This window comes from Lycorma delicatula, chromosome 4 (genome assembly GCF_047948215.1).
Source record: "Lycorma delicatula isolate Av1 chromosome 4, ASM4794821v1, whole genome shotgun sequence".
In the NCBI taxonomy this organism is placed as follows: domain Eukaryota; kingdom Metazoa; phylum Arthropoda; class Insecta; order Hemiptera; family Fulgoridae; genus Lycorma; species Lycorma delicatula.
The window spans coordinates 119363754-119391420 of record NC_134458.1 but is presented as its reverse complement, the minus strand read 5'-3'; the positions used below and the strand labels follow the sequence as shown (position 1 = coordinate 119391420).

Below are 27667 nucleotides of genomic sequence, written 5' to 3'. Positions count from 1 at the left end.
TATAGTTATATGATGACAACAGATTATCATTGCGTTTGAAGTTTAAAATGTTTTTAATAATCTTAATTTCAATTTATTTATACTACTTAACCTGAAGAGCTGACAGTTATAATGAAGTAAAGTTTACTTTGTTAATATAAAAATATACAGCTGCATTTGTATAAATATAAATATATATTTGCATACAAATCCTTAAAAAATCTATGCACGCGCGCGCGCACACACCCTGCCTCATCTTACATTCTAATAAACCTAAAATTAGCTAGTGAAAACTGGCAGAATGTCAGGAAAAATACATAGTAAGTCATCCTTTGTAACTAAAACTTCGCAAATTTGTAGTAGTAAAAAGGTACACTGTTATAAAATTAAAATGCTTCCTATGTTTTCCTTAGCAATAATAATATTAAACATATTCCACATATATTTTTGTAAATTTTTTTTTTATAAAATTGTTTTATATTAAGTATTCAAATTATTTGCAAAATATAGAGCGTTCGAATAGTTGCTGTGCAGTATGCTTTAGAATTATATGGTGCATTCTGTTCTTTCGGCGTTAATTCTATGTTCTACCTGTTTGTTCTTTTGGTGAACCCACAGATTTGCTGGGCGTTTCTCAGTAATAAACCAAGACATCAGTTGTTGAATTGCGATTGAACGTGCTTCGTTTCGTTTATCGGAATCAATAGTTGCGAGAAACGTAATGGTTCTTTCCGTAAGTTTTCTGAAAAGTTTCCAAATACTCTTGTTCTTCACCGCAATGCAGTACGAACTCTTATCGAAAAATTTCGGGCAACAGTATTGAAGACACTGATCAAAATGTAAAACCACTTTAACTAAACAAACAAAAGCTGCTTGATATTTCGGATGCTATGGCTGAAAGCTCATCAAAGTTAATGCGTAAGCTAACACAGCAGCAAGATGGCGGGGATTTTCTGCTGCACTTAAAAGCTGTAAGAAAAGAACTGAAATGTTTCCCCTACAAAGTAATGTGTGTTAAAAAACTGAAACCTACAGATCGTGCCAAAAGAGTTAATTATTGTCAATGTTTTAAACGTTTTTATTGACCAAAATTCCGTAGGTATCCTCGACATTACGATTTTTACAGATTAAGAATGGTTTCATATGGGAGGGTGATTAATTCTCAAAATACGCGACTGTGGTCGACAACTAACTCCCATGAAATACACGAACAATCTTTAAGCAAAAATTGGAGCTGGATCGGTGCGAGTAGAACGCGCATTGTGGATACAATCTTTTTTGAAAACACAGTTGATAGTGATCGTTATTGTGCTGTTTTAACAAACTTCATTAGTCACTTGATAGAAGTGAAAATCAATCACGGTTGGTTCCAACAAGATGGTGCCACAGCGCACACAGATAAAATAGTTCAATGACTTTTTTGACATGTCTCTGGTGAACTAATCATTTCGAAAGGTGAGTGGCCTGCATGATCGTCCAATCTGACTCCCCAGATTACTTTCGGTGGTGGGTAGCGAAACAAGCAGTGTATCGCACGATACAAGCAGACCACGCATGATTGACGAAACAAAATCTGTAACTGCATATGTACGAGACATTCCAATGCATCGGCTTGTTTAAGTGTTTGAAAACAAATTGAATTTCAATTGTGCATGTTGTATTGATATTGGAGGGGTCATTTTCAACTCTTTTTATAAACTATTATATTTATTGTAACATCCGTTTCTATACAATAATTAAATAAAAATACAATGCAATAAAGAAAGTTTCTTCATTCATAATTCCATTGCACAACTTTCCGAACATCTGTATTTTAATTAATTATATGCCAACAGGTACAATTAGTTTCTTTTTTTTTTAAAGTAAAATAGTTCTAGTACAATTTTTTTTCATCTCTTCTCAACAAGAAGTCTTTAAGTGCTGTTGAACCTTCCTGACATTTGTATATATTAACAATACCCCCTCACTGACAAAGTTAAAAATTATGTTTACCTTTATGTACTTACTAATTTTTTTATGTATTTAAAAATTATATATGTATGAATATGTTTATGTACGAACAATTATATGTGTATTATGTCATATGACTAAAAATCTATGAAAAAGTTAAAAAAAAACTTTTCTCTCACACCTATAATATCAGTTGAATATTGTTACAATCTCAATAACACCTCATTTAGAGAAAAATCAGACTTTTAAGTTCAAGCAAGAAAACTTTGGAACAAAATTACATAATTAAACTTTTTACACGTTGAATGGTCTTTCAAAAATTCTTTCAACCAAGATTTTAATAATTTTAAATTTCAAAACATCAAGAAATAATATTGTTTCGAGATAACAGTTGATAAATCATATTACTGATACACTTTGATAAAAGGTTTTAAATTTACTTAAATGATTTATTTTTTATGATCATATTAATTTTACTCAACTAAAATTTTTTTAGTAATATAGTTTAACTACAACAATAGTTGGATAATTCAGTAACTGCCCTACTTCTAGTTGGAAGGAGTAGCACCTACTTTAGTTTTTCCTTCATTTATATGTAAGTATAAGTAAAAAAATAAACTTTTAACTATATAAGAGGGCCAGAAACAAAGGATGAGTTTGGAATGCAAATTTAGATAGCCAGAAATCTTTATTTGATTATTAGAAATATTTTCCTTCTCACATATAACAAAACATCAACAAAATAAAAATAAAAAAGTTATTTCTACTTAATAATGCAGCAAAATCAGTGTAAGTCACTGATTACGGATAAGTGTCTGAAATCATATTAATTAATGTTGGTGAAACATCAGTATTATATTTAAATTTAACTTGTTTCTTATTATAAAAAAGTAATTTTGTGCAATTGTCTTACATGATGCTAAAAAAAAGTGGCCTTACCATTTCCAAGAATAATAAATACTTTATAAGGAGAGTAAGATATGAAGTGGTTCCTGTCATCTTCTTTATTAAACTAAATATGCTGTTGCATATCAGCAGCCAAGCCTACATTAATGCAGGTAATATTGGTCCTATAAGTAACATCTTCATTTAGTTCATCATAGGGATGTCAAGAAAGTAAAATTAATAATTAAATATATAACATACATTTCCTATAGATAAAAAATTTGCGTAACTTTATGATTAATGAAAAAATAAAGAATTAAAGAAAAACTGAAAAAACATGTAAATAACATATTAATGTGCACTTGTTTCTGTGGGAAATAATGCATTCATTATATACACTACCTATACTCAGGAGGTGTAAAAAGATTCAATATAAAGATAAAATTTGTTGAATCCATTATATTAACCATATAAATGATTAAGAATGGCTGGGAATAGATCTTCAAAAATATTTTTTTTAAACAGGACCCATAAGTTCAGAGGAAAGAAGTAGATGAGAATTCACAAAACATCTTTTTTAAAAAAGATGTTTATTAAATTAGTTTTAATTACGTCTTAGCATGTAGTTGATAAATTAAATAAATGAACTAATACTATGCCACCATAGATCTCTTTTTTCTTATGTAGATCTTTTAACTACATAAAAGGACCTCTTTTTTCTGTTTATCCTCCAGAACCACTAAGGTATTATTACTTCAGAGGATGAATGAGGTTGGTATGTATGAATGTAAATGAAGTGCAGTCTTGTACAGTCTCAGGTTGACTGTTTCTGAGATGTGTGGTTAATTGAAACCAATCACCAAAGAACACTGGTATTCACAATTTAGTATTCAAATCTATAAAAGTAAACTGCCTTTACTAGGATTTGAACCTTAGAACTTTCAACTTCGAAATCAGCTGATTTGTGATGATGAATTCACCACTAGACCAACCTGGTAGGTACTTAGAGGACCAGAAAGAAAGAATGAATCTGCAATGAAAATCCAGACCTCTGGTATAAACCAAAACCAAATTCAGCAGTCATAAAATTATTTATTTAGCTATTAATGGTCATAAACCTTTTCTTTTCTTTATTTTTTTAAATTTTTTTTTATTAAAAAAATGTATGTTATATAAATTGTTTAAAAAAATATTTAAAATTATTCTCTTTCTAAATATTTGAAAATATGATTTTATAAGATCTTTTCAGCATCGATGAAAAATATTCTATCCTAGGCAATGTTAAAGATGGCATTCTTGTTAATGTTTTTGTAATCTGGTTAAGAACACCCATTTATGAAGTGTGCTTAAGTGCATTGTATTTGTTCAATAAATATATTGCCTTTGTAAAATTTAATAAGTTAGTAAATCTCATATGTTAATCATATATATATATATATATATATATATATATATATAATATTTACAAACATATTAATTTGATAAAAGTAACTTTATTAAAACAGATATATCACAGATAAAATTTATTTTACTACATACTTAATGTGTTTCATAACAACCATAGCATCTTAATAATGCTATGAAGCATTGCTAATAAATTGGAGTTTAAAACATTTTTGATTCTGAAAAAATCTGAAACCTGTATGGAAATATATTCCAATTTATTTAAAGTGTCAGTCATCTTCAAAACTTAATTTTACAGAAATTTAAATAAAATCTTTTTATGCTGATCTATAAGGAAATAAACATCTATACATTTTTTTAAAAATAAACAAATTAAATTGTTAAAAATGGAATAGTTATAAAATTAAAAACAAGTTGTTATTAGTTCAGAAGTACCTCTTGCTGACAAGTTTTGATCATTTTATGTAATTAATAGTTTAAATGAGGACACTGACCTGGTTATTATACTAACAAGGCTGTTAATAAAACGTTATATTATATCTATGATGCCAAATCGCTTTGAGTTCCACATACGCACACATCTTATGCAGAGCATTCTTAAAATAAATTATAAAAATAAAATTACTTACCACAGAAAATTTTATTACTATGTAATAAATATTAATATAAAAATCTTGTTTAGTACATATTTATTGTATTTTAAAATGAATAAAACATCAAATTAACTTTAATGCTTTTATGAATTTTATAAATAATATTTTTAAATTAGTACCTCATATAGAATATTTATACAAATGAATCCCATTGCCTTGCCAATGACCAGCCAGTTCAAGTTCATACCAGGCAGTTATCAGAAAAATAAATGCATTTGCTATGTTTTATAATGTAACGTTTACTTTGAAGAAATACAGTCGCTAGTTTTTTTTTTTTTTTTGAGCAGGACCCTGAACATTAACTATAGACAATCTTTTTATTTTAAATGTAAATTAAAAACTGATGGGTAAATATCCATGTACTAGAATTTCTTAAAGATAAAGTGAATCATTTAAGTGATAAAGTAAAAAAATGTCCACACATTTATCTTACAAAGAAGCAAGGTAAACACCATGTTTAATAGAAATGTATACTAAAGGGAAAACCCAACTGTAAAGATGAATTTGGAGATTGATGAAAAACATGATAATCAATTCACTACTGCTTAGATATTTGTGTTTCTGCATGAATGCTAGAACTGAATTTTATAAAATTATTTTCTATAGTTGTAACATACTCTTGTGTTTTTTATTATTATACTAGCAAGTAGTAAAAACTTTCCCTAAATGGATAGTTGAACATACAATCATGACGTATCACTATTTTAACAATGGTGAATATACATTCTCAATCTTTATACCAATTCTTTTTACTTTCTTTTGAAATATTTCATGCTATAACTATTATTTTCTAAGTTTATTATAGCTTTTTTAAGCAGTAAATCATATTGTAATGTTTTGTTCTTTTATCATAGCACTAGAAGTTGCATCTGTTGGTCACTATTATTGGTATAATACTTGTTTCAATATTCATTAATTTATTTATTTTTGTTACTATTAATTTCACAGCATGTCGGATTTTATTTTAAATTGAAGGCAATATCGCAAGAAGACTAAAGGTGAATAAGGCCAATAGATTAATACAAGACCTAGATGATATCTGGAAAACTATCTAGTGATGTTAGTAATATTAAACAATCTTATAACAATTTCTTGTAATTTGCATAAAGTTTGTAATTTAACATTTTTCATAATGTTAAAGTAGAAAAGTGTATTGTTAATCTTAAAAACTTACTTCCTTTAGCAAATTTATTTATTTTATTACAAAATAAAAAAATATTATGTATTATGTTATAATAAAATCTAGTTAAAAATAACTCAGATTAAAATATTTTGGGTTAAAAAAAATAAAAATAAATTTCCTCTATCTCTGCGATAAGGTTTGAAAATTATTTCCACTCTAATCAGATAACTCATTTAGAGAGAAAGAAAAAAATTAAAAATTCAAGTCAATATGTGGAAAAACACTAAGTATAAAAGATTTATTAAAAAAAAAAAAATATTTTTATAAAGTGGATAAGCAGATTTACACCCAACATCTCATCATCATCATCATCATCATCATCATCATCATCATCATCATCTAGTATTCTGCCTGGCAGCAGGCCCTATATACTACTGCTGTCTCCATCCATTCCTATCCCGAGCCTTTTTCTTTATCTGCTTGTAGTTTCCAACCTTCACTTCATCTATTAACATCATCCTTCTCCTTCATCATTGTTTTTTCCTCCGTCTACTGATCCTTCCAATGCAATTGTCCAGATTCCACTTCCTCTTACCATATATCCTAACCAATTCCTTTTCTTTTGTGTACTTTCCGCTTAAGTATTCTTTCTTCTTTAATCCTGTTCATTACTTCCTCATCCCTCACTTTATTCATCCATTTTACTTTCCCCATCTTCACCATAACCACATCTAAAAAGCTACAATCTAGTCTCTTTCCCTCTTCCTCATCATCCATGCTTCCTTCTATACAACATACTCCATTCATATAATTTGACTAATCTCTTCCTTAAACTGTAAGTACATCAAATTTATATTAATATCTCTCATATAAATATCCAATTAAAAATTATATAGATTCAGTTTCTATATTACAGAATCTATTACACCTTATTTTATGATTGTGTCATAAAATCTTTCCTGATATATATAAAGCCAATAAAAGACCAACACACACATACATACAAGGATCTTATTATGTTATACTGCCACTTTTAATAAATTATCCAACTACTGTAAGAGATATTCTCGGTTGTTTACTTAAAATAAAATGATTTTTATTTACAGAAACATTACTCTGTTGATGAGTTTTTAAATAATGCTGACAAAATAAAATTCTGATAAATAAAACTGCATTTTCTGCATCTCCATTTAACATGTACATTAGCATGTGCTCATATGAGTGTAGTTGTCATTAATTTCCTTCTCAAGTGATATTTATTTAGCATTATCTTAAAAAATTTTAACGTATATTAAAATAGTAATGTAGAAGATGTTAATCACCTGAAGTTTGTTTTATAATTATAATTTTTACTACTGCTCTGATCAAGACTTTTCCAAAGTTACTTTTGATCCACCCAGATAAATTCTGGGATAATTACTTTTATTATCCATACCTACCCACTACTGATACGATCTATATATTATTATTCAAAATGAAATAGTGAATTAATTTGTTTACTCTTCATATATGCACACAATGTATTTTTTATATCGGCATTACTATTATACAAAATATGATAATTCATTTCTTTCTGAAAGAATTAAAAAATTTCATTACAAATTTGAAAACACAGAAATTACATAATTCTGTAGACTAGATTTTAATATTTTTGGTCTTAGAGAAAACAGAAAAGTATAAAATTTTTTTGTTTCAGTAGAAATAATTTCCCTCTGTTATACTGTTATATACCGTATAAACTGGGAGAATAAGAAAAACAAACCACAACTATGAGGTCCAAGTTGGGATGCTTAATGGTCTTAGGATATATGTTCCAGTAACTAAACCAATGTGATTGAGAATGGCACTGAATTGCATTTATTCATCTACAACTTTCAGATTAGGTTTGGTTTTGGGTTAGGTTCAACAAAAATTAAACATCCTCTTGTGTAAAAAAATCTGTTGTTGCAATAAGTTAAAAATATTACATGGATCATATCAGGAATAGAATATGTCGTTACTGAAGGGATAAAAAAAAGAAATTAAAATTTGATTAGTATTTTTTTTTTTTTTTTTTTTTTTTAATTCTCTTATAAAATAATATTGTTTCTGTGAAAAAAATTCTTTTAATTATATTTAAAATAAATTGGTGGAAAGATCTTTTAAATAGTTCAGTAATTTATTAAACATTATAGTGGAAGCATATTAAGGCTCTTTCTTGAAAGATGAAATATTTTTATTAAATTATACGAAAACAGTTCTATTGTCTAGTTTGACAGAATTATTATTGTTATTTTTTATGAATAAGTGACTATTTTTTTTATCAAAATTGCACGTTCATAAATATAAATAAAAGGATATGTTAAAACTTTTAATTTTCTAAATATTGGTTACGCGATTTATATTTATGAGTGCTAAACAATAATTGGTGTAGTGGTTAGCATGTGGGCTTCCAAATCATTTTGGGTTCGATTCCAAAAGTAATCTAAGTGCTTAAATATTAATAATATTTCTGGCATTTTTTTTCACCTATCATTTCATTTATCTCATCTTATTTGTTAAAATGTGTAAAAGCATATTAAAGGTCATGAAAAAAAATGTATACAGTATATACATATGCAAATACAATAGATAATTAGTAATGATGAAAAATTTAACATTTTATTCATTTACTTCAAAGCAAAACATTTGATTTTGTTGCAACAAAATCAGTTTAATCATTCCAACAGAATGTAATTTAATAAAACAATCAGACATTTCACCTTATTGGCAAAAGGAATACTATCATTATAATTATTTGTAATTCTCTTCCAGCAATCAACAATGTTACATTTACCTGAGAATCAGACTAACGGTTTTATTCATATTTAAAATTAGATGGTTACAATCCATCCAATAAATAATTTTTTGAGCTGCTATCATAGAATTTTCAATACCTTTTAAATAATTATATTCAGATATAGATAAAGTTGACTTATCTGTAAAGGTAGTAATAATGAATTAAGAGATATAAAGTCTTCTACTTCCTCAGGATTAAATAGAGCTGAAACTGGATAAGAGCCTTAGTATTCTTTTCTTAAATATGCAGAAAAGAATGCTAAGTACCAGAATGATTACTGGAAACAACATGCATGCAGCTCATGAAGAATTCATATTTTATTTTATTAAGATAAAGATCTTAAGTCACACAAATTGGTTATTGTGTTCTTAAGCATCATGCAAGATTAGCAGGTATTATTAAATAAGTATTACTATAGCAAATATTGTATTTAAAAATATTACAATGCCACTTATTTAAAACATAATAACAATAATACATTTTTCTATTGATAATAATAACATAAATTATCTAAATTATCAGTCCTTGTTCTCCTGTAACCAGAGTTCTTAGTTACAAAAATATATATCTTTTGTTTATTTTCTTAACTATTCATTAAAGGGTATTAAATTTTCTGAATTAAAGTTTTTATTGTGACTGATTAATTAAATTCTATATTAAGATATAATAAAAAATAAATTCAGTAGCAAAATATGCTTTTTGGTTAAAAGTAAAACATCACTGATAAATTTATTTTATACTTTATAAATTTAGAGATTTATGTGTTACAGGAAATTTTAAGTACAGAAGAAGGATGACAAACATAAAATGTTAAACCATAATCTTTCAAATTCAAATTAATTTTTTATGAAATATGTTCAGTTTGCTACAAATAAGAATAAAACAATACTAATGAAGTTTTATAAAAACAAAAATAAATATGAGATTAAGATAACTGGACTCAAAATAACAGAGGCTGAAGAATTTTTTTATATAGCTAATAAAATTACAAAGGAAAGATAAAGAATGTCATCCAAAGAATGCTTGTCCAAGCAAGAAATTTTCCTACTTAACATGTTGGCTGTAGAACCAGTTACATAGTGAGGCATCCTGTTCTCCCCTTGATTTCCTTTCTATGCGGTGAGTCCTAAGGTAGTCGGTAGAAAAGGATAAAATTTACCATCATTTTGCTGCAATACTGTAGGATTTAACAAGGTTGAACTCTAAACAAGAGAATTTGTATAGCTCATAACACAAATAGTTTTATCAGTGACTGACATGTAGCATTGAGGCAAAAGCTTACAAGATACGATGTTAACTTTACCATTGGAAATGTACATTCCAGAAGATAGGGACTTTTAATGTACAAAAATTACATAAAATAAAAAAATATCGCAGGTAACGTGTTAAAAAAAGTTTACTCCTATTATTTAAATTCAGGTGATTTTTTAATTTGGATTATGGTAGGCCTGGCTATTTGCAAGGTTTACATGTATTTTTGATCTGTACAAGGGCAAATGTTAAGGAGACTATAGTAATCCAAATTTGATCAATTTCTCATATTGTAGGTGGTTTTTAGACTCTCCCCCTTTATCCATAGTATATGTATAATATCCAAGCATCTCCAGTGTCAGCTGACCAAGATTTAAATTTGTGGAAGCACTGGTAACTCTCATCATTTCAAGAACAGATAGAAAAACTGAACTTTTTGGCTTGAAGCAAGCACTATAGCCAGCTCAGGTTTTTATTGCACATCTTTCTTAACTGAAAAAAGTATAGTTTTACCACCATAATGGTGTTATACTTCAGGTCCCAACATGCTGATCAACTAACTGCAGTTTTCAGAGCATCATAAATCGGAGAATGAGTTTGCTGAGTCAGGTAACTACACTGTAGTGGAGCTGGCTTACTCAAAACTTATAATGGGTCCTGGACCAGTTATACTATGTATGAATTTTAGTACTAATGGAGGATTTCATCTTGAAGGAAGTCTGTTATAGTCAGTGTTGATTCAACACTGATCATAACAAGACTTCATATAACAGCTGTCAGACAGGCCAATGGCCAGTGTATGATAGTACTATTCATGAAATAGTTATATGGTATTTGACAGTAACATTCTCTGCTATCATTGCACTAAGGAAATCTTATAGATGCTCGAAGTTTTAGAATAAATTATTAGTTAACAAAAAATTTTTAGAAACATTTTAATTTTAATATCCATGACATCCTGTCTTAAAAATTGAAGTACCATTTGTTTTTTAAAAGAGTAAAATTTTAAAAGACTTTAATTTGATCTGAGCTATTTTTTTCTTATTCAAAACTTCTTTAAAGATTGCATCTTTGAGTTGTGTTACCATTGTATGTGGCATGGTGTTCAGATAGTTTTGAAAGATTTTTGTTGCTTATTATGTGCTTGAAGTATGTATATGAGACTTTAATTGTACACTTTCATTTAGAATGTTACTCTTTATGTGGCTTGTATATTTCAAGCTGTTCAATTTGATACTCCAAATATACAAACATAGAAAAACATGTAAAAACATATCTTAAAAAATAAAAATCTCTCAAAATTTGATTTGAAAATCAGTACCATATCCAAAAACAATTTCTGAAGATGCTTAACGAACAATGAAAACTAACTTAGACAAAAGTAAAGATTTTTAAAAATCTTCCTGTTTAAAAGTATACTTGAGTTATTTTTAAAAATATTTCAACAATTTAAAAAAAAATATTTGTGGATGAAACTTCAGTAACTTCTTGAACGAGTGAAGTCCTTAAAAATTCTAACTGCCAACTTCTGTGATTGAGTGATAGTCTAAGCCTTTCATCCTAAAGTTCCGGGGTTTAGATCCAATCAGCCATGGAATATTTCATACATTATAAAATTTCCATTCCATATTCTCACACACAATTGTCAAGCTTATGTGATGAATAAAAAAAAAAATGGCATCTTTCAATACACAGTATGAAAAGCACACACTAATAGATAAATCAATCTCTTCTAACATTCTCTTTAATTTAGAAGAGAAGATTTATTATTTTATTTATTCAACAAAAATTATTCCCAGGAAATGAAAACAGTATTTTTACTCACTTGATAAAAAACACTAAGAATATTATCACCGGTTATAAATTATAAGAGTATCTTTCAGATGATACACATACTGCTATAACGTAACCACTTTCTGATGATATGTGGAAAACACATAAGAATGTGTTCCTATGTCTATGACAGATATAAAGCACCAGAAAAAGAAGCACTGTTATTGCTTTCTCTGCAATTAAGGATGACCATTGTTGTCTAGACCCTGAAGGTGTCTAGTCTTGTAGGCCTGAATTTCACCTGCCTTTCAATCTTCTTCTTCTTCTTCTTCTTGTTCTCAGTATTACAGCCCAGGGTGAGCCTTGCTCTTCTCAACAATTAGTTTCCACCTCTATCCTTTGTCTAGTCACCTTCATCGCCCTCAAATCCATTTCAATGTACTTGCATGGTGAAATTCAACAATATTCTCAGCTAAGTGGAGAAGACAATGTAAATCTATCAGTAATTTTTCTAAATTGCTGGGCATAGGATGCTTGCTATTAAAAAAGATGGCTGTACCATTCTAAATTACTTAAGTCTCGTATAAGCAAACATCGTGTCATTAATAAAATTTTGGTTACGGCACTAATGTTTTGCTTATTTATAAGTTGACTTGATATTTTCCAATAAATCAGATTTTTATTGATAAATTAAATATAAACACTACTTGAATAGAAAAAAAACAATGCAGTAAGGTACAGATATAGTTTAGATAATGAATTCCAAAAGAATTTATAACAAAATTATTTTGGATAAAGAATTTCAGTGACTATTTTTTTTTAAGACCATATTTTATTTTTAATTTAAGACCATATTTCATACTAAAACTTCCAAAACTGGCACACTAAATTAATAATCATTATCCATAATTAAAATGTATTCAAAATGAGAGACTAGTAGCTAATAGCTGCATTATATTATAAAAGCTTTTGCTAATAGCTGCATTATAATACTTTTTTTTTTCTTCATCAGAAAGGAAGAACCTTATGTTGTTTTTACTAAAAAAAATAATTACAGGAGAATGTTGCTGCATAATGAAATCATTTGAATTCAGATATATTTAATTGTTATATGCTGCAGAGTGTTTTAGATAACTAATGAATTTCTTAACAGCATCTCTACATTTTATAGAGTATTCTAGTTCAAATACAAATTAATCGTATGATTTTTTACATGCCAAAACTTGGCATATTTCCTTTGGTTGCATTAGGTAAGGAATCTGGCTATAAAAAGCCACCAAATCTCACTTACCTATCCAAGAAAAAATTGGTGGAAATGGGTGTTAAGGAAGATAAAAACTTAAGGTAATTGATTTGAAAAAATTAAAACTGCTACAGTATATGTTTCTTGTTTTTTGACTGTAAAATTAACCATGTTATTAAATATCATTCCTACAAAATCATGGGTCTTTATAGCAATGGAGCTTAAATTTTGTTAGAAATTAATTCAAAATAACTTTTGTACTGGCTCAATAACTCAAGTGCAGATTGAATGTTGCAGTCCTTAAATTATTTTTAAATGAAATTGTCTGGGAATAAAGGGGTTTTATGTATACATAAAAGTAAATAAGATGTAATGTATTTTTTTTTAATTTTTAAGCTAATACAAGGCTGCATAATAAAGTTTTTAATTATTACTTATTATATTATTTTTTATATATTGATGACATCCTGTAAGAATCAAAAATGCTGATTTAATATAAAAAAGTTCTACTGGCTTGCATAAATGAAATAAATTACAGATTGTAGAAACAACTGGAAGAGGCTCAATAATACACAAATATTAGAAAGTTAGTTGGGTTTTTTACGCAGCTTCCCTAGACAGAATCTCTTTTGTTCTGAAAATGAAGTGGCTATTCAACTGGTCTTTACCTTCGCAGCTTTGCAGATAAGAATTGTGGAGCAGCAGCATTAAGGCACATTTTAAACATTTTAACTTTGATAAAATATTTATTTTACAGCCTTTAGTATGTTGCACAAATATTTTAATCAGGTAGATGGTTAAAATAGTAATAGTTTGAGTACCAATCAGGCATGCAATTTTTTTATACATTACAGAAATTCTGATCATCCATCCACATTAACTGTTATTGGGAATTAGACAGTTGTTGCTGTATGAATACACAAGTATTGATAGGTTAAAAAGTGTCTTGTTCTTGCCAGGCGTTGAATGCATGATCAGTTAATTTAGAAACCAACAGATTCTTCTTTACTTCAACTTAAAACCAGTTCTTAAAAGAATCTAAGTGGTGTATTTAAGTAAAAAAATGAATCAAGACAGAAGTTTATTGAATTAACTAATAACAGAGATATAAAAATCTAAACAAATTTCATCAAAGCATTATACAATTGTTAAATTAATTTACTCAAGGTTTCTTGTATTATACAAGTACTGGAGAAGAAGATATAAATATAATAGATGTGATGAATATTAAACACTTTTTAATTAACTTTAACAGGATAATGAAATCAAATAAAAAAAATTCTAATGTAGTATAATTGTGTAATTAATATCTATAAATGACTAAAAAGTGACATCACTAATAGATGTAAACAAAATAAAATGTTGTCACTAATTCAAGTCAGTAAGAAATATAAATTTCAAAACACCATAAAAAGAAAACAAAAATTGTAAGACCTAAGTATGTTAAGTAAATAAACAAGTAACAAAGAAATAAACATATTTTTCTGAGCTGCAGACAAATTAATGGACTATTAGACATTGTATAAAAATACTTTTATAACTGGCAAAAAGGATTAAAGTTTAAAAATAGTTCAATAATTATTTATGAACAAACAAGTACAACATTTGTACTTTATTGATTACAAATATACAAACTAGAGAATTAAATATTAAGTACTGTACTGCAAGTATGGTTACCTCTATATCATATGAGGGAAGACAATAAAATATATGTATACTAATTCAAAGATTAATGTATATTCCACCAAAAGCTACATCAAATTTATTACATCCTCTGCAATTCAGAATGTTTTTTCTGAAGCAGTGCAATCATTAATTTGAGCACATATTATTATTTTACCTAACATACATTTTCTTTTTGAAATAGAAATAAGTCAACAGATGAGTATATTTAAAAAGAAAAAAATATACAGATTAGAAGTATCACTACAGCAAACAACAGAATAAATGATAAGTACTTATATGTTAAAAAAACTTCCAGGAACTAAAATTCTGATGATTATTTATGTTGAGATAACAATCCCTACATAATTCAAATAAAAAGAAAAAAAAAATGAATGTAACACTCAGGTTGTTATAAATGTTGTTTTAATTGAGTTAGATAACGATCTGAATTAATATATTTCAAGAAGAAGATTAACTTTAAATTAATCATTTAATAAAATTAAAAATGTAAAAGTATGGAATTCAGTATATTTTTAATACATTGTTGTAATTATAATCTTTCAGAAATCTTAATTAATAATTGGTAACTAAGATTGCAACTAAGATTAAACAAAAGATATACATTAAAGTAATTAGTAAGTCATTGATGTTTACTTCTCCAGCTAATAGTAGGTTTCAGTTTTTAAAATTTACAAAGTGTAGCAAATGAGGTGAGATATGAAGATTAAACTTTGTATACAAAACGAAAATATATCTTCTCATCTGTCATTTTTTTCCATTTGTTATATGCTTCATTTGCTACACTTAATTAAAAATTTGAGTGTCAGAAGCATGTGTGAGTGTGAGTTGAATATGTATATATATCACAAAGTGAATTATTCTACTTAACTCAAAAGAGTGTTTAATAAATACTAACGTAACTAATAATATTTTATTCAATTTTTTTTATAACTATAGAAAACCATGTCCAGCAATAATAGCTGGTATAAAACCTTCTTTACCATCACGATTTTTAACCCAAAACCAGTCTTTCAATTCATCATTAATTAGGGCAACAACATCGCCTTTTTTAACAGTTAAAGTGCTGCGGCCCCTACCATAATAGTCTGAACTGATGACTAGAAGTGTCTGCCGTAAGATATCCCTGCTTTTTGCACTAGCAGTGGCTCTAAGATATAACCTATCTACACTGCGTTCGCCACAAGCTGACATAGTATCTCTTCCATCAAACTTCTTTGTTCTAATACCACCACATTCCGATCTGAAAAAAAGACAATACCCTATCATCTTTAGTCACCTAAGTCATATATATTATACACTTTTATATTTTTATACTTTTATCATCTAATTATATAAAAAAATTAACATAATAATTTAATGAAGAGGGCGCCCTGTTATACAGGATCCTTTTCATTATGTTTAATATAACTCCATTGTCTATGGAAAACTATATCTTCCTTACAATGTTATAATTTCACAGAACTTGGAATGTCTAAGGTACATGATGCAACAAGTAAAGAGTGTAAAGTAAGCATAAAAATGTCAATGAGCAAAGCCATGTTTAATAAATCAGTTTCTATAGAACAGAGGTTCTCAAAGTGTGAGTAATGATCTATAGGCATTGTAATATTTATCTATTTTTTAATATTATATACTTACATTATTTATTATTAGTAGTACAAATTAAATTGCTATTATTATTATGAGAAACATAGACATAAATTGTATTAGATACAAAACAACACATTTTTCAGTAATTATTAATGAAAAAAAAATCATGTGACAAATATGCCATTTTTCAGAAAATAGCTTCTCATATTTGTATTCTCTACTCTATATACACAAAATAATAATTTTCAAGTTCAATACAATTTTTTGTTTTGATTTGAGAGCAGTAATCAAAATATGCAAAATTTATTTTAAATTGTATGGGTTTGCAAGTGGTATAAAAATAAAAGTTTCTTTTGCAAGCTTGGGGAATCTGATAAAATTGAACTACACTCTGGATAAAAAAGTTTAGATTCAACATTCTGTTAGTATATGCTTCAATAGAGCTGCACTGATGCAGGAACACACCAGAACAGTGTTCTGGTACTGCTGTTTATTTGGGGAAAACAAAAATTGTCCGTTCACATAAAATTTGTTTTAACTTAAAATCTGGACCACGATTCATTTTAATATAAAAAATATAATGTAACTTATAAAAATCAGATCACACGTAAATGGTCCTTGCTTTTGGATGTCTCTAGGCAAACAGCAACAAAATAAGTTGCTAAAAATATAGTTCATGAAAAAAAGTTAAACATTTTATATGAAAAATATAAAATTTGCATCTTATCAATACAAAAATCAAAATAAATGTGCATTTTTTTATAACAATTGTCATGTAACAAGCTGCCTGCGGCTGTGGACCATACTCTTATGGTGTGCTATAATATAAAGTAAAATATGTATTGTAAAATTTATGAGGACACTCCCTCATATTTCAATAGTTATTTTTTCATGTTTATTGGAATTTTAGCCAGCTGAACGCAGATGTCTAAAAAGGGAGTGAGTATCCACTTATGAATATATTGGAGTTTTTTCAAAAAGAACTACAAAAATTGTTTTTTAAAATTGTATAAATTTAATTTCATATATATAAAAATAGAATCTGTCATATCATACATAGCTACATTTCCCATGAATTCTTAAATATGAGGTTTCATCTAAAAATATGTGGAATTTTTTAATTTCCCAGGTTGTATTAGTCTAATTTTCACAATTTCTTTTTTGTTGTGTAGGTACACTTGTCCCCAATGTGTGTTTACATTGGTAGCCACAGTGGATGCTTAGTTTATTGTTGGCTGTTGAAAAGGTTACATGTGCTTTTGTACGGACAGCAATTTTTAACTTGTAGAAAAATGGAACAAAGAATTTGCATTAATTTTGCTTTAAGACTGGAATAAAGTGCAGCACTGCATTGGAAATGTTGAATTTTGCTTTTGACAATTTTTCTATGAATAAAACAAGTATTTACAAGTGGTACAAATGTTTCTAAGAGGGCCAAAAAGACACTGAAGATGATGAGCGCCCTGAATGTTCCAGCACATCAACAATCGATGACAACTTCAAAAAAGTGACGAAAATTATTATGGACAATCGTTAAATCATTATCAGAGATTCAATAAGGATTACTACGTCATTTGCATGAAGCAGTCTGAAGAAAACACCTGGATTTGTGATGAAAAAATTCATGGCAATTGCACCACAATAACGTACTTATTCACCCTTCACTGCTTGTTGGCCAAAAATTACACTGTTATTTATGTCTCAGCTTCTGTATTCACTAGACATGGCCCCCCTGTAAATTCTATTCCACAAGCTGAAAAGAACCATGAAAGACAACGGTTTGGCAACATTGAAGAAATAAAGACAGAATCGCTGAAGTAACGAAACGCCATACCAGAAATTGTGTTCCAGAGGCTTTGAAGATTGGAAAATGCACAGCACAGATGTATTACATCTGAAAAGGAGTACTTTGAAGGTGACAAAATCAATATTAATGAATAATAAAAGATTGTCTGAGAAAAATTAAAATTCTCTATTTTTTTATCTAACCTTGAACACTAGAACAAATAAAATTTCTTTTTGTCAGTGATGTTGACCAGAAATCACATTTACTTATAAATTTGCTTATTTTATCTCTTATTAATTAATTTGTTATTGTGTTAGAGTAATGGCCTTGCAAACTATTATTCAAAGAGATTATGTGTTAAAAGTCATCAAACAGGAAGGCTGGCTTAAGAAGCCAAAGGAAATTGGAAAATATATTGGCATATTTGATACATCATGTGGGAGGTAAAGTAAAATGTTTGCTCTTAATGTTAAGCTCATTTTAATACATTAACCTTTAAAAAACATATGGTTTTCTTAGAGAAGCAATCCTACTTCTGTGTGATGAAGCAGATTTTCATATAAAGAATCATGTCTTTACTAACTTTGCTGCAAATACAAAATTTACAATGCTTTTCTTTTAATGGAAATCACTTAATGACAAATTTTAAAAAACCTGATTTTTTTGTAATGATTTTGGTCCAAGAGATTCTCAATGTAGAAAATAGTGTGCCGTATGGCATTACTCATCTAATCTGGGATCGAGACCACTTCAACATTTCATATTGTCTTGGCATGATTGGTATATATAGCCATGAATTTCTTTCAGTCTCACTATCATCCATGCTAGTACTCTGCATAAACATGTACATAAATGTTCTCTGTTAGTTTTGGCTTCTAATGATTTAAAAAAATAATTTTTTATTTTTTTATTTTTTTTATCTTCTGTAACACCATTCTTAATATCATAACTCACAAACATTATAAATTGGACACCATGGTTGGAAATATCTAAGGATTTAACCATTTGCAACGAGAAATAAGCATACCTCTTAATATTTTCAATAACCTTCATTAGAATGTCTTTTATCATGTTACTTAGCTTTCTTTGAATAATATCTATGGAGAGAGGTATTTTTTTGCCTCTTTTTAGCCAAATTTTATTTATATTGTATTTTTAGCTATTAGTAAATCAGAATTTTGGAAAATGTACATGGCTTACTGGTCTCTGTGATGACAAATTCGGTTCAATAACTTGTTGGTAATGCTTTTCTTTAACACTAGTTGCTGAAGTAATAATAGTTTTCTCCTTATAAAGATAGTTTAGATGTCATTCAAGAAGTCTCAATTCAAGAATGCAGGCTCTTATGTCAGGATGTTTGGCATTTAATGGTGAAGTATTTTGATAGATTTGTACTTTCTTGTGACAATTCTTCTTGACAAAATATAGATTATGGTTTATTGGGAATAACAGTAAAACCATATTTGAGATATAATTGTTATACAATCCATTTTTCATTCCATTCCTGCCCCTACCACATGCAGAAGGCTCTTTTTTTTTTTTGTCTTCAGTCATTTGACTGGTTTGATGCAGCTCTCCAAGATTCCCTATCTAGTGCTAGTCGTTTCATTTCAGTATACCCTCTACATCCTACATCCCCAACAATTTGTTTTACATACTCCAAATGTGGCCTGCCTACACAATTTTTTCCTTCTACCTGTCCTTCCAATATTAAAGTGACTATTCCAGGATGCCTTAGTATGTGGCCTATAAGTCTGTCTCTTCTTTTAACTATATTTTTCCAAATGCTTCTTTCTTCATCTATTTGCCGCAATACCTCTTCATTTGTCACTTTATCCACCCATCTGATTTTTAACATTCTCCTATAGCACCACATTTCAAAAGCTTCTAATCTTTTCTTCTCAGATACTCCGATTGTCCAAGTTTCACTTCCATATAAAGCGACACTCCAAACATACACTTTCAAAAATCTTTTCCTGACATTTAAATTAATTTTTGATGTAAACAAATTATATTTCTTACTGAAGGCTCGTTTAGCTTGTGCTATTCGGCATTTTATATCGCTCCTGCTTCGTCCATCTTTAGTAATTTTACTTCCCAAATAACAAAATTCTTCTACCTCCATAATCTTTTCTCCTCCTATTTTCACATTCAGCGGTCCATCTTTGTTATTTCTACTACATTTCATTACTTTTGTTTTGTTCTTGTTTATTTTCATGCGATAGTTCTTGCGTAGGACTTCATCTATGCCGTTCATTGTTTCTTCTAAATCCTTTTTACTCTCGGCTAGAATTACTATATCATCAGCAAATCGTAGCATCTTTATCTTTTCACCTTGTACTGTTACTCCGAATCTAAATTGTTCTTTAACATCATTAACTGCTAGTTCCATGTAAAGATTAAAAAGTAACGGAGATAGGGAACATCTTTGTCGGACTCCCTTTCTTATTAGGGCTTCTTTCTTATGTTCTTCAATTGTTATTGTTGCTGTTTGGTTCCTGTACATGTTAGCAATTGTTCTTCTATCTCTGTATTTGAACCCTAATTTTTTTAAAATACTGAACATTTTATTCCAGTCTACGTTATCAAAAGCCTTTTCTAGGTCTATAAACGCCAAGTATGTTGGTTTGTTTTTCTTTAATCTTCCTTCTACTATTAATCTGAGGCCTAAAATTGCTTCCCTTGTCCCTATACTTTTCCTGAAACCAAATTGGTCTTCTCCTAACACTTCTTCCACTCTCCTCTCAATTCTTCTGTATAAAATTCTAGTTAAGATTTTTGATGCATGACTAATTAAACTAATTGTTCTGTATTCTTCACATTTATCTGCCCCTGCTTTCTTTGGTATCATAACTATAACACTTTTTTTGAAGTCTGATGGAAATTCCCCATTTTCATAAATATTACACACCAGTTTGTATAATCTATCAATCGCTTCCTCACCTGCACTGCGCAGTAATTCTACAGGTATTCCGTCTATTCCAGGAGCCTTTCTGCCATTTAAATCTTTTAATGCTCTCTTAAATTCAGATCTCAGTATTGCTTCTCCCATTTCATCCTCTTCAACTTCCTCTTCTTCCTCTATAACACCATTTTCTAATTCATTTCCTCCATATAACTCTTCAATATATTCCACCCATCTATCGACTTTACCTTTCGTATTATATATTGGTGTACCATCTTTGTTTAACACATTATTAGATTTTAATTTATGTACCCCAAAATTTTCCTTAACTTTCCTGTATGCTCCATCTATTTTACCAATGTTCATTTCTCTTTCCACTTCTGAACACTTTTCTTTAATCCACTCTTCTTTCACCAGTTTGCACTTCCTGTTTATAGCATTTCTTAATTTCCGATAGTTCCTTTTACTTTCTTCATCACTAGCATTCTTATATTTTCTACGTTCATCCATCAGCTGCAATATATCGTCTGAAACCCAAGGTTTTCTACCGGTTCTCTTTATTCCGCCTAAGTTTGCTTCTGCTGATTTAAGAATTTCCTTTTTAACATTTTCCCATTCTTCTTCTACATTTTCTACCTTATCTTTTTTACTCAGACCTCTTGCGATGTCCTCCTCAAAAATCTTCTTTACCTCCTCTTCCTCAAGCTTCTCTAAATTCCACCGATTCATCTGACACCTTTTCTTCAGGTTTTTAAACCCCAATCTACATTTCATTATCACCAAATTATGGTCGCTATCAATGTCTGCTCCAGGGTAAGTTTTGCAGTCAACGAGTTGATTTCTAAATCTTTGCTTAACCATGATATAATCTATCTGATACCTTCCAGTATCGCCTGGCTTTTTCCAAGTGTATATTCTTCTATTATGATTTTTAAATTGGGTGTTGGCAATTACTAAATTATACTTCGTGCAAAATTCTATAAGTCGGTCCCCTCTTTCATTCCTTTTGCCCAGCCCGTATTCACCCACTATATTTCCTTCCTTGCCTTTTCCAATGCTTGCATTCCAATCTCCAACTATTATTAAATTTTCATCTCCTTTTACGTGTTTAATTGCTTCATCAATCTCTTCGTATACACACTCTACCTCATCATCATCATGGGTGCTTGTAGGCATATAGACGTTAACAATCGTTGTCGGTTTAGGTTTTGATTTTATCCTTATTACAATGATTCTATCGCTATGCGTTTTGAAATACTCCACTCTCCTCCCTATCTTCTTGTTCATCACGAAACCTACTCCTGCCTGCCCATTATTTGACGCTGAGTTAATTACTCTAAAATCACCTGACCAAAAGTCGCCTTCTTCTTCCCACCGAACCTCACTAATTCCTACTATATCCACATTTGTCCTACCCATTTCCCTTTTTAAATTTTCTAGCCTACCAACCTTTTTCAAGCTTCTAACATTCCACGCTCCGACTCGTAGAATGTTATTTTTTAATTTTCTGGTGACCCCTTCCTTAGTAGTCCCCACCCGGAGATCCGAACGGGGGACTATTTTACCTCCGGAATATTTTACCAAGGAAGGCGCCTCCATTATTGCTACGTGAAAATGCAGAGAGCCACATTTTCTTGGAAAAAAAGCAGCTGTAGTTTTCCATTGCTTTCAGCTGCGCAGTACTCAGAGGACTGAGTGATGTTGATACGGCCGTTTAAGTCGTCCTGACTCACGCCCCTAACAACTACTGAAAGAGCTGCTGCCCTCTTTCAGGAATCATTCCTTAGTCTGGCTCTCAACAGATACCTCTCCGATATGGTTGCACCTTCGGTCCAGCTACTCTGTATCCCTGAGCACTCAAGCCCCCTCACCAACGGCAAGGTCTCATGATTCATAGAGGAGGCAGAAGGCTCTAATGATATTTAAAAAATATTCACCCATCTTAAACAAAATACACATTACTACTTGTATTAGTGATTTAACACTTGACATTGCACTTGTCACTCAATATTATGATGGACTAACAGAAAATGATGTTTCACACATTCATAGCTTATATAACTAAATATAAGTATTCTAAACAATTCAGTTTTACTGTTTCCAGAAGGCTTCTATGTTATCTAACGATGAGTAGAGGTAGCATGAACTCTCAAACATAGAAAATAAGATAAATAATTTTAACATTGACATGTAGGGAATAATAGAAAGGGAGTCACATGAATATAATAATCATGAGCGAGAAGAGAGTGAAATATCATTTGAGATAAGCTTTTGATTTCACTTGTTGTTTTAGCATATGTGCAGTGAGTGGCCACTAATTAAGAAAGTTTAATCATTTGATTTCTGAATCATTTATTGAACCAAATATTTATACAACAATAAAATACCATAAGTAATAATAAAATTGTTTTTTTTCTCAATTACAGTGCTTTAGTTTGTACTTTAATTGAAACTAATATTCAAAATTAATAAAGTGAATAAATAAATATCTCTGAGCAGTATTCCTATTAAAGAAAGGTTACAAATGTTTCATATTACATTTAAACCCTTTGGACTTATCATTAAACTGAATATGTACCATTAAACAATAATGATGTGCTTTCTGAGTTTTTCATTCTCTTTTTATTTACTTCATTGTTATTTTGGCTAATTCTTGCCATTTTTTTTTTTTTTTTTACATTTTTGTAGTTTATGTACAGTACACTATGTGGTGAAAAAATAAAATGAAATGTCATGTTAAAGGTTGGGAACCACTACTTTAGATCAAAGTTAAACAATGCTGGATGCAGTGTCAGATCATGCAGTTGGAGTTTATTACTAATGGCTAATAACCATAACAGTTCTGCCACTAAAATTTATAAAAAATTAATAAAATAATTACTAATCCAAAAGGATAAATAGCTTTTTTAAGTGTAAATTCAGTAAATTTTAAGTAAGTAGTAAATGCAAGAAGTATAAAAAGTTCTAGTGTCATTATTTCAGTATGAGGAGACAAATCTTCTTTGAGTTCATAAAATCATATAAAAATTGCTACATGATATGTATTACACAAATACTTATGCATTACACATTTATGTAATTTCTCAATAAATAATGCATAAGTTCTTACATAAGAACTTGTGCTTTGGGTCAATCTATTTGAAGTGACCCAAGGATGGTTGCAAAAATAAACTGAAACTTAACCAGTTGTTTCCTACATGTTTCAGGACCTTAAAACTATTTTTTTTAAATTTTTTTTATGTAAGCAGTTTATCTGTGGTGGCCATTTTTGTTGCGGTGTGCACACCTATTTTTGTGATTGTAAGGGTTTACAGAAAAAAATCACAACTAAAAAGCAGTTGGTCCTGGAAGAATGAAACAAAAAGCAATTTATTCATATTTTTTCAGTGTAAAAGAATGTGGTTTACTAATCTCTCTTCTTTCTACGAGAAAATTACCAGTAAAGTTGAACATGAAAAACGATCAAATTTCACTTTTGGTAATTTTTTTCAAGAGGCAGGGATTGCATACACAGTTTGAATTATTTTTCTTATATGAAGGTATATGTTAATAGCTTTACCATAAATAATATTAATGGTGATATACTTACCCTTAAATTTTTATGAATTTTTGAAAACAAATTTTTTTTTTTTAAATTCAAATTTTGGCTTCAAATAACTGATAGGGCTGGTGATAAAAATCTCAAATTTGCACAACTTAAAGTGTTTTTGTAGATGTTTATGGCAAACAAGAAAGTTTCTTGTTATAACCTCTCAAAAATCATGAAAAACTTGTTAAAAGCAATATCATTTTGACTCACTAAGTAAGTGCTCCAAGGGGGTTTCTTGTCTTCTTGGTACTTCAATATTTTTATAGTTGAAATAGACTTGTTTGAACCATTCAGCTGCAGTGTTCATGTTATAAAAGGTGCTTGAAGTCATTTCCAGTTGTCAGGAAAATTCATGTTGCAACATGATCATTTATGTTTGTTGCAACATTTAGCTTTACAGTTACAGACTGGTCAGACTGACATGGTCGGTGAACTGTTCACACCTTTACCGAATGTCTCAGATTTCATACTGTGTTTGGAAGTGTTTATTAAATAAATACGTTTTATTTAAAAATATATGATATTTGCAAATTTTAAAATCAGTTAAATTTTTAAGTAATTGCATATAGAACAATGTTCCATAGGAATCTATCTGAATAAAGAGTGTCGTAGAACAGTGTATGGTACAGTGCCAAAAGAACTCATTAAAATTTGTGAATTTAGTAATGAAAACCAGTAACTTATTTTTTTACATGTTAATTCAGTGTCACTAGTGTCTGTGAATACTATGAAAAAATGTTTTTGTCAAAATTCAGTCACTGTATGGACAGTTTTGTTGTGACTCTTTGAGAGCTCATAAAAAACAGTTAAGAAAAACTTAAGATAAGTAGCATTAGAGAAACCTCTTAATGAACACATTTTTTCCAAATTTAAATTGAGTTTCTGGAAAGTCTCTTTGTGGTTAACTGTTTCAAAAGTATTTTTTCTCAGCAGAACAAAGAACTATATGAATGCAAAGACCAAGAGCAATACATTCCCCACATCACAATATTGAACAATTGGATGCTGCTTGTAGCATTTTGGGTGTATCACCTCTATCAAAATTGAAAAAAATTAAGCATAAATCAAAGGCCATCAGCATTAAAATTTAAAATAAATAAGGTATCTGAAAAATTAAAAAAGAATCTTGAATTGTGTTTTGACTCAAAAGTTTCTGAGAATGAAAATCCAGTTCAATTTTCTTCACATGAATATGACAATCTTATTTTAAAACTAAAAGAAAAATGTGTTCTTACTTGTAAAGAAGATTAAGGTTAAAATTATCAGTTACTTCCCCAATCTTGGACCAGATCTAAAATAATATCAGAATTCAATGTGCCTGAGCGTTTGGTTAGACTTACTAGAGCATTAGTTAATGAGAAAGGCATTCTACCAAAGTTACGTAAAAGACATAAAACGGGAATTAGTAAAGACACAATTAAAAAAGTTGTGTTATTTTATGAAGATGACAATAATAGCAGGCAGTGTCCTTTTAGTGTTGGCATGCATGTTGATGTTGTCAAAGTAAATAAGCAAAAGCGCCTTGTTCTGCTAAACTTAAATAAATTGTATGTCTCCTTCAAAAGTGAAAACCCTGAGGAAAAAATTGGAAGATCAAAGTTTGCGAACTCTGTCCAAAATGGTTTATCTTGGGTGGTGCATCTGGAAATCACGTAGTGTCCGTCCACCACCAGATCATCAAACTCATGAGTGATGATCCCAAACTTAATGCTGATAATGACGTAGTAGACATCTTTGTTTGTGACAAGGATAACTACAGCTGTATGATGAATGTGTGCCCCAAATGTCCAGGTAAGCAGGCAGTGTTTGACATGTTCAACTTTTCCGAAGAGTATGATATGTTAAAAGATCCAATAATGTACAAACAGTGGGTAACAGCTGATAGGGTAGAGATGATTACTCTTCTTCAGACCAAAGATGAGTTTTTCAAATCATTAGTAGAAAAAATGGAACAACTAAAACCCACCATTTCGTGCCAAAATCTCAAGCTCAGTTTTTCAAGAAGAAAAAATCAGAAATAGGAGAAGAAGAATGTTTGGTGTTGGCAGACTTTGCAGAAAACTTTTCATTTCTTGTTCAAGATGAGACACAAAGCTTCAATTGTATTAACAGCCAAGTCACAGTTCACCCTTTGTGTTCTATTTCAAGGAAAATGATGTATTACAACACAAAAGTGTCTGTATTTTAAGTGATCACTAGAAGTACAAAACAGCAACATTTTATTGCTTTCAAAAAATTTTAGGAGACCATATCAAGGAAGTACATCAGAACATTAAAAAACTCATCTATTTTACTGATTGTGCTTCAAGGCAGTGTAAAAATAAAAAGAATTTTGCTAACTTGTACAGTCACAAAAAGACTTAGACCTTGAAGCCGAACGATACTTTGGATCATCCCATGAGAAAAACACCTGTGATGGTGTGGGAGGAATGACAAAATGAGAGGTGGCAAAGGCAAGCTTGAAAAGGCCATTAACCAGTCAGATGCTAAATGTTGATGAAATGTTCATTTTGTAATCACAAGCTGAAAAAACATCAAGTATTTTTTTTATTAAATCAGATGAGATAGCTAAGATTTCAGAAACTCTAAAAAAACTTTTCTAAAAAAGACTTTTTGTCTTTTTTTTGCTCTGAGAGAGTTGTTGGTACTAGAAGCTACCACAAGTATGTTCCTGTGTCAGAAGGCATTGTAAGATGTTACTTTACTTCAGACTCCAAGGACTATGAAGACCATCCTGTGTCAGGTATTGCACCACTTTCAATTAAGAAAGAAGACTGTATTGCTTGTGTGTTTGATGATCAGTGGTGGATAGGAGAAGTGGTAGATATTAGCCTCAAAAATGACAATATGCAGGTTCATTTTTTCCTCCTAGCTGGATCACGTACATCATTTCAAAAGTCTCAACAAGACAAAGTGTGGGTACTGATTTGCAAAGTCTTGAGAAAGTTGACATCACTTGAACTAACTACAGTGACTCACACAATTTCAAGAGAATTATCAGAAGAGATATCACAGCTGTTGGTTAACCACAC

The 27667-nt window shown here is 29.6% G+C and overlaps 1 protein-coding gene across 1 annotated transcript in view; it reads right to left on the bottom strand.

Annotated features, from left to right (window-relative positions):
- Positions 1–15333: 15333 nt before the first annotated feature.
- The window catches only part of LOC142322933 (SH3 domain-containing protein Dlish), an 83535-nt gene continuing 71201 nt past the window's right edge, over positions 15334–27667 (bottom strand). The window contains exon 7 of the mRNA XM_075362023.1: positions 15334–16005. Coding sequence (XP_075218138.1) covers positions 15696–16005 — 310 coding nt within the window. The 3' untranslated portion in view covers positions 15334–15695. The remainder of the gene's footprint in view (positions 16006–27667) is intronic.